This window comes from Myotis davidii, unplaced genomic scaffold (genome assembly GCF_000327345.1).
Source record: "Myotis davidii unplaced genomic scaffold, ASM32734v1 scaffold109, whole genome shotgun sequence".
In the NCBI taxonomy this organism is placed as follows: Eukaryota; Metazoa; Chordata; class Mammalia; order Chiroptera; family Vespertilionidae; genus Myotis; species Myotis davidii.
This window is the reverse complement of record NW_006300368.1, coordinates 1,149,288-1,157,818: the sequence shown is the minus strand read 5'-3', so window position 1 is coordinate 1,157,818 and position 8,531 is coordinate 1,149,288. Positions and strand designations below refer to the sequence as shown.

Sequence of the window (8,531 nt, the reverse complement as noted above, 5' to 3'; positions counted from 1 at the left end):
TCCTGTGGAGGCTCATCCTGATTGGCTGAGCTTGCCTACTCCAGCGATTGTCCAGCTTCTGGGACTCCGGGCTCACTGACCGCCTGTCCCTGGGAAGATGTTCCTGGTGGGCCTGACAGGGGGCATTGCCTCAGGCAAGAGCTCAGTGCTCCAGGTGTTCCAGCAGCTGGGCTGCGCAGTGATTGATGTTGACGTCATCGCCCGCCATGGTGAGTGGAGGGGTCACGTTGTGGGGTCACACATGGCAGTTCCCTTGTGCTTCCTTTTTATAAGGTCTTCCCAGGCCTCCGAGTCGGGGAAGACTTCCTTTGTCCCTGTCTGAGGTCCTGCTCCCCGCCTCATGCTTGTCCTCTCGCTTTTCTCTTTATTCCTCCATCTCCTCGTTAGATGTCTCCCGCCTTCACTTCACCCCGTGACCAACTTGAGGGACTCTGTGCACTTTGCTCTCTTCCTTCCCCTCATTTCATTGTTGCTTCTATTGAAAGGAGCACCCTGGTCTCCCCCATCATTTTGCCTCTAGTTGTTTAGGGTCCTCTGGCTGGCCCAGCGGCTCCGAAGCATGACCCAGCCTTCCTCTCTTGCCACAGTTGTCCAGCCGGGATACCCCGCCCACCGGCGCATCGTGGAGGCTTTTGGCACTGAGGTCTTGTTGGAGAATGGAGACATCAATCGCAAGGTCCTGGGGGACCTGATCTTTAACCAGCCCGACCGCCGGCATCTGCTCAACACCATCACTCACCCTGAGATCCGCAAGGAAATGATGAAGGAGACCTTCAAGTACTTCCTTCGGGGTAAGACCCAGGGCCTGGGACAGGTGTGGGCGAAGCCCTCTCCGGCCAGGGCCAGGGCCAGGGCCAGGGCCCTTCTCCTCTGCAGAAAGGCTGTAGAGTTCACAGTATTGGCACCCCGTGCCCCCTCCCGCCCCGCCCTATGCAGAGCCCCATACCAGTCCCAGAGGAAAGGAGCACATATCCCTCAACTCTCTCTCAGGTTGACAATTTAATGAGAAGAGACCCTTCTGAGCCATGATCCCCAGGAAGGGAGTTGATTTTTCTAGCAGGGATGGGAGTAATAACAGCTGATGAATAATGGGGTCATAAGACCTGAGTTTAAGGCCTGGCCCTCACCGTTTCTAGCTGTTTGGCTTTGTCCATGAGCCAACCCCTCTGCCTGTTTCCTCATCTGCATCGTGAGACTAATAATGCCAACCTTGCAGAGCTGTTAGGGTGACTAAGAGCCCACGTCAGTGACTGTCCATCACCCCACAAAAAGAAACCACAGTCAGAGTCGGATTTGGTGCTAGTCAAGCCTCCTGGGAAAGTGAGTTAGCAGACAGGAAATTGGAGAGGACCCAGGATGGCCAGGGCAGGTGGGGGAGGGGTTCTGAGGGTCAGAGGCAGGGCCCAGTGGAGATAGCCTGGCGTGTGCACACGCAGCCAGGTGCCTGCTGGACTGAAAGAAGAGGAGAGGTTTGAAAAGCAGGGTCTGTGGTCACTTGGCAGGAACCTTCCGCAGCTGTTGCTAACCTTTCCCCAACCAGAGGCCGCAGTTCGGGTCCTGTTCTTCAGGACGGTGTTGGGCAGGGGGACCTAATACTGTCCACGATGGAGTCGGTCACCAGGAGAAGTGGGTGAGCAGAGAGCAGTGGCTTGGGATCAGGTGAGAGGCTAGGCTAGGGCCCCTGCAGCCTTTGGCACATGTGGCCTCCAGTCTGCGTCTCAGTGTTGAAGGCCTGGCTGCTTGTCTCCCCGCTGTCAGTCATGATGCCGAAACTTTCCTTCCTGGAGCGTCTGAGCGAGGCTTCTAGGTTGCCTTCTAGCTTTTGCTCTGTGATCATGGCCAAATCCCTTACTTTCTCAGGCATCAAGTTCTCATGTACAGAGTGGGGAACCCACCCCTGTCTGGCCAGAACCTTTCTCCAGAGGAAAGGGATGACTTCACAGACATCCATGGTGCATCCTCCCTGCTGGACCAGCTTTTGCTCTGCATCTCAGTACCTTGCCGCAGGCCTGCTTCCCTCCCTCCTCCTTCCTTCCTTTTTTCCTCCCTTCCTCCCTTCCTCCCTCCCTCCCTTCCTCCCTCCCTTCTTCCTCAAGGAGAGTCTCTAGATTCCTTTTCTGTTCTGCCTCTTGTGTCTGTGCCAGGATCCCCTCTTGCCCCCACCAGGCGCGAAGCCTCTGCCTTTCATTTGTGCCCTTTCGCGTTCACTCCCAGGCCAGTTGCAAGTACATCTGCAGGGCTTTGAGAGAACAGTGGCTTTCCCCTTATGAAATTAAGTCGGATAATGTCACCTGCTCCAAAGTCCTCCCGCGGTGTCATCCACCCAGCCTCCCCCCTCGCCAGCCACCACCACTTAAATAAAAGCCAGAAAGCTCTTTTCAGCTCGATAAGGTGAAAAATGGGGACGACAGCTGTGGCTTCCACAGTCCCAGCTTTTCCCTGATGACTGTAACAAATACAACTGTCAGAGTTGGTATAATCAAACGTCAGATAAGATCACCAGCTGTTGGGGAGGTCTCTGTGTAGGCAGGCGGATGTCTTAATAGAGTCAGGATAGTTTGCAGAGCTTATCAAGCAGGAGGGATGTGACAGCTGAAAGCCCTTTTGCCGGTGAACCAAAGAACTGGCCGTGAGCTCCCGAGAGGGGCAGAGGAGAAAGGGCATTGAGGGGAGAGGAAGGGATGGGAGCAGAGCAGGAAAGAGAGATAAGAGGCCCAGAGAGGATCTGGCCCTGGCTCCTGTTCTGAGTTTGGGGGCGGAGGGGCAGCGGGGGAGCCAGTACTGCAGGCCTCCCCTTTCAGAGAACAGTAGTCATAATAACCATCATTTATGGAGCACTTAATAAGGGTCTGGGTGAGGGGGTGCGATGTGGTCTACATGACTGCCTTCATTTAATCCTTCCATCTTCTTGTGAAGTAGGCAGTCTTTTCACTCATTTACACAGATGAGGTTTATTAAGGGGCCCAAAGTGACATGGTGAGAGAGTGGGGCGCTTCAAACCCAGGCGTGTTATCAGAGCCCATTCTTTTAACCCCTTATTGAGTAGGAGGTTTCCTGAGCCATAGATCCTAGGGAGCAGGAAACCCAGTAGCTTGTGTTGTCACTGTTCCCTGCATCACCCCTGATACCCGTGGAACTGGTGTGTGATGTGTGTCTGGTTCTGCAGGCGCAAGTGTTTGCAGTGGGACACCATCCAAGCCAGGCCGGGGTCTCTAGGCAGAGCAGTGGCCTGTTCCTTCCTCTTACGGCTCCTGGACCCCCGCCAGCTTTATGACACCTACACCGGGCTCACTGGCATAAAGAGAACTAAGAGTGTGGAGCCCACAGTATCACTGGGTGGGCAGCCAGGGATGTGCCCACTCACAGTGGGTGAGGGTGCCACCATTGACTGGCCCTGGCTTGTAGCAGGAGGGCCAGCCAGTGCCTTTGTCCCCCTGGAGTTAGTTTAGTCTTAGCCTAACCACCGTAGCACCTCCAGTCCCACCCCTGCATTCCCAGGCTGGGGGTCTGCCTCTGACCCTAAGAAGCAGCGTCTTTCCTGTCGGGGCTGCTGCTGTCACCCCCAGGAGAGTCTCTCGTGGAGAACTGGTAGAGCCATACGGGACTCTGCAGCAGGGAGCCCGGCTTGGACCTGGCTGTTGGGGAAGAACTTTTTTTTTAAACAAGTGGCTGAAGCAGGGCAGAAAGGGCCCAGTCACTCCTGGAAACTCTCCCCAGTCTCCTATAATTTTGGCTGTGCCATTTCCCTTCCTAGAAATAACTCTGGATTCAAGTTCAAGGTGAACTCAATGCTTTGTGCCCCCCTGACCATCTCGTCAGTTTTGCCTCACACTGCTCCAGGCCTCCCCTTCAGCCGGAGCAATAGGACCTTGCTTTCCTTGTGATTTGTGGTCCCCATTCCTGGAACCCTCACTTTCACCCATTCATTTTCAGGTATCAGAAGTCCTACATGCCTTGCAAGGCCAGTACAAACGTCATTCCTTCTGCAAGGTCTTTCCTGCTCATCCAGTCAAAAACACCTTTGTGCCGCATTCTGCTCTGAATGGAACCTGCTGGCTGTCAGGTTATGCCTATCCTTGGAAGGCCGCCCCCTCTTTGGGGCGCTTTCAATGGAAGCAGCCAGTGGCGAACTCAGTTCCCACACCTAACACATAGTAAGTCCTCAGTGTGTGCTTGCAGACCTGACCTTGTGGCTTTCCCCCCTTTTCTCCAGGATACCGCTACGTGATTCTGGACATCCCTCTGTTGTTTGAGACCAAGAAACTGCTCAAGTACATGAAGCACACAGTGGTGGTGTACTGGTGAGTGTGTGGCATTGCCTGGCCTAACTGAGGCTAGGATGGAGGAGCCCTGGAGGAAGGCATGTCCCTGAGAAATGGCCCACATCACTGTGCCCTTTCCCCACAGGGCGGCCCGGAAGCACAGGGGGTAGGGGCAGCAGTGCCCAGAGCCTACGGAAACCCATCTCTGTGTCTGACCCAGATATGCCCCCTGGGGAAGGGGTAGGAAGGGATGGGCCCCAGGCTTCTCTAGTGCTTGGGAAGGGCTCCCCCTGCTGGCTGTTGGAGGCACTTCAGCCCAGATTCCAAGCCTTGCCTTGGGCTACCATGTTGTTAGTCACTGGATCCCTTCTCCCTCCTCCAGCACTTCTCAATTTTCCAAACGGTTCCCACCCTTACTACTTCACCCAATTTACTTTGCAGTGTGAAGTATTCAGGTTGATACTTCTGCGCTATAGAAGAAAAACTGTGTGTGTGTGTGTGTGACGGGGTGCCGGGGAGGGAAGGGGCGGTGTACATTGTGGTGGTGTGTGTGTGTGTGTGTGTGTGGCGGAGGGTGCAGGGGAGGGAAGGGGCGGTATACACGGGGAGAGGTAACAGAATTTGTCCAAGGTCCCCCACTGGCAACACCTCTGGATGGAAAGTTGCAGAGAGCGAACTGTCAGAGCCCAGCTAAGGAAGGAGCTTTGTTCTCAGAAACCCCCAGGATATGAAGCAAACCCGAATCCAGGTTTGACAATCAGAGGAGGATCAAACTGTTAGAAAAAAATGAGTCATAGTCCCAGGGGGGTGAGAGCAGAGATGAGTCTGTCTCCCAGAAACTTCCCAGATGCCGCCCACAAGGAGAGCAGACACAGGGTGGGCACTTGGCTCTGCGGGCGCTTGGCACTGAGTGGCTCTCAGAGACCAATGCTTGGGAGGTTTCTGGAACACTAGAGATGGGGCCTCGAGTGCTCAGTGCCCTGAGCATCACCCTGCCCCCCAGCTCCCCACCGCCCCCCAGCTCCCCACCGTAGACTGTCATTTAAAACCTCGCCCGAGTCTGCTGAGCCTGGTGCGGAGACACAGGCTTCCTCATGGCTCCCGCCTGGGCCCATGTCTCCCCCTGTAAACCTGCAACCTCTCTGGGTTCTTTGTCCCGTTTGTGAAAGACTATCAACTGAGGCCAAGCAAACTCCACGGAGACTTGGAATTCTCTTGCCTTGGAGTCTTAATACAATTGGAACTTTGTACCAAGGGATCCAAGTAAAAAGGGTCTTGAGTGCAGGTGAGAGAAGAGATGGCATCTGCAATCACCTACCCTTGCCGCCTTCCTCTTGCTGCACTTTCCTTCGAGGTTGGTCTGTTTGCTAAGGGCCGAGGTGGCTATGGTTCCTGGCGGACAAATGGGGCTGGGTAGATTCTTCCCGTTCTCCTGGAGATCCCCCAGCCCCACTTACCAGCAAGGAACCTTCGCCACAGTCCTGGGTGCTGTTCATGCCCCAATGTTGGCACATGTGGGTGTCTGACTCAAAAGAGATGCCAGAGGTATAAGTAAATGAGTGTAATTATTTGCTTTTCATAAAAGGGATCTACACTTTGCCATGTAAATTTACAAATGAGGTTCCCCTCATGGATTCCTTTACCTGTCACACTAATCCTGGTGCGTTTGAAATAGTATGGGGCATTTGCCAAAGCATGATGTGGAATCCCAGTAAGTGTTTGGTAGAAATCTCATTACTACAAATAGCATTAATCCTTAAACTATCCACATGGGATTATTTCTGGGTCACATTCTAAGAAGCCCTCCAAAGGATGGGCACTCAGGGGTCCCTAAGCCACTTCCATTTTCCCAGCCCTAGACCAGAGAGATTCTTGTTCGGTGTAGTTCTAAGGTTGGATATAGCTCTTGTTCTCAGCCAGGCAGGGATTGGCCCCATGACCTTGACAGCACGCTGTCCCCATAACAAAGGAAATCAGAGTCCTACTTACTTTTCAAGGCCATTACTAATGCCGTCTCTGCTGAAAGGTCTCCCTGATCATCCAGCCAGAAATGACTTTCTGCAGCATTTTGTTCGGCATTTTGAGTGGAATCGGAATGGAACTGGCTAGTATTCAGGTCATATCTGTCCTTAGGTCTGTCTTTACATCCCAGGAGGCTCTCTGGTGTAGGCCAGACCTAAGAGAGGACCAAGTTATAGTGATCTATCATCCCATCGTATCACTGGGAAATCTCAGGTCTAGTGGCAAAGCAGAGGCCCCAGTGGCAGAAAGCAGCTGCTGCAGCCCTTCTCCTTTGTACCCGTTGGGGGCTTGGGTGGTCACGAGCTAGAGGGGTGTGAGAGTACAGCGGGCAGTTCCCGTGCAGTCATAGGCAGGACAGGGAGTTTCCTGAGGGGGGACCCGGGTAACACCATAGTGGGCCTAAGAAGTATCTTTGTATTCCCTTTGGAGTGGGGAGACTGGGGTTGTTCAGCTTAATGTGCGGTGCTGCGTCCTGTCCCAAGGACTGGGGCGTCCAGTTTGCAAGTCCTTGCTCCACTAGAAGCATCTTGGGCTTGCCCGTCCCTCTTCCCAGGTGGCATCTGCACAGTACCCACCATTCCCGCAGGGTCCTTTTGCTCTAAATATGGGGAGTGGGAGTGGGCAGCAGGGAGAGGGGTCTCGTGGTGGCCCAGGAAGCTATTTTTGATGCGGCAGGCCCCGCCCCCGGGGAAGTGCAGAAAGCGTAGAGCTTGCAGGCACAGGCCTTCCAGTAAAGGTCACCGATGTAGGTGATCAAACCCTCCCATCTTGTAACTAGGAAATCTCAGGTCTGGTGGGAAAGCAGATTGGCCCCAGGTGGCAGGAAGCAGCTTTTGCAGCCTTTCCCCTGTGTATGTGAAGCCCATCACGCTACCAGACTCCTCACAGCGTAGGGTGAGGTGGGGGGAGCCTGTGAGCTCCCAGGCCCCCTTCCCTGTCTGTGGGACCCTAAATTGATTTGCGAGAAGGGGCTGCCCACCCCCTTCACTTGCTGGTGGGGAGGGGGGCTGGGGCCTACAAAGCCTGATCGGCCCTTTTGTGGGGTCCTTAGCGATCGGGAAACGCAGCTGGCGCGCCTGATGCGACGGAACAACCTGAACCTCCAGGACGCAGAGGCTCGGGTCAGTGCTCAGCTGCCCCTGAAGGACAAAGCCCGCATGGCCCGCCACGTTCTAGACAACTCGGGCGAGTGGAGCATCACCAAACGCCAGGTCATCCTGCTGCACGCCGAGCTGGAGCGCTCCCTGGAGTACCTGCCCCTGAGGCTCGGGGTGCTCACCGGCCTGGCCGGCATTGTTAGCCTCCTCTACTTGCTCACCCGCTACCTCCTGCCTTCCCCCTAGCTGGGCACTCCAGACAGGAAGCCCCAGGCCTGGATCCCCCAGGAAGCTAGGTAACGAATGCATCCTGTTTCCTCTCGGTCTCTTCAGCGCGCTCTTTCTCTCTCTCTCTATATATATATGCTGGAGCCCTGCCCCTTCTTTGGTGTACATTCTGAGGCAGGGAAACATCCCTGTCCGTAGATATTCCTTCCCACCTTCCCTGGCAGGTGGGAAGACGTGCCCTGGGGCTCCTCTTCCTAGAACCACTTACAGGGTCCACAGTGGGACATGAAAGCAGCCGTGGGAGACTATTAGCAATTTCTTGTGGTGGGGGTGAGGAACACTATCCCTGTGGCCCAGCAGTGTTTAAAGCTGGGAGGTTCCCCGGGCTCGGACATGCCTGAGGAACTGAGCACATGCTCCACTGTGGGCCAAACCTCCATCATGGACCAGGCAAATCATTTTGGACCAAGGGCTGCCACCTTCAAACAGGACCCTCCCTTAGGTTGATGCCTTGGACAGGATGCTGTGAGGATTCCCTGTGGGTAACGTGGTAGTTGGCAGAGGCCAGGCCTCTTCTGGGATGACCCACTCTCCCCCTTGGGCATTTGTCCAGCCCTCCCCTTACCCTGCTCACCACCTCCCCCCACTCTGTACCTTCCGTTCCCTGTACTCCTAGCCCTGAACTCTTGGGAGTCCATGTGCACCAGGCTGTTTCTGACCTCTGTGCCTTCGCTGTGCTATTCCCCCACCTGGAATTGTTTTTGTGTGTGTGGTTTTCCCCCAATAACTGGCTCCCAGCTCAGGCTGTCTGAATCCGCGGGCTGGGTTAGGTGCTCTGTGATACCACCATCATATTTTATCTGGATCCATAATACAGTAATCAGCCCAAAGCTGGTTGGTCTCTCTACTAGATTGTAAGCCC

General features: G+C 54.8%; 1 protein-coding gene across 1 annotated transcript; it reads left to right on the top strand.

The window, feature by feature from the left end:
• Positions 1 to 6: 6 nt before the first annotated feature.
• On the top strand, positions 7 to 7,735 carry DCAKD (dephospho-CoA kinase domain containing). Its single transcript, XM_006776886.2, has 4 exons — positions 7 to 209; positions 588 to 791; positions 4,214 to 4,301; positions 7,336 to 7,735. The coding sequence occupies exons 1-4, from the start codon at positions 98 to 100 to the stop codon at positions 7,625 to 7,627; spliced, it is 696 nt and encodes a 231-aa protein (XP_006776949.1). The 5' UTR covers positions 7 to 97; the 3' UTR covers positions 7,628 to 7,735.
• Positions 7,736 to 8,531: the final 796 nt, after the last annotated feature.

Bases quoted from the DNA above. Each gene is read 5' to 3' on its own strand.
- DCAKD (XM_006776886.2), top strand. From the start codon at position 98: ATGTTCCTGGTGGGCCTGACAGGGGGCATTGCCTCAGGCAAGAGCTCA. The intron at 792-4,213 runs GTAAGACCCAGG...CCTTTTCTCCAG, and splicing joins CTTCAAGTACTTCCTTCGGG to GATACCGCTACGTGATTCTG. The intron at 4,302-7,335 runs GTGAGTGTGTGG...TGGGGTCCTTAG, and splicing joins CACACAGTGGTGGTGTACTG to CGATCGGGAAACGCAGCTGG.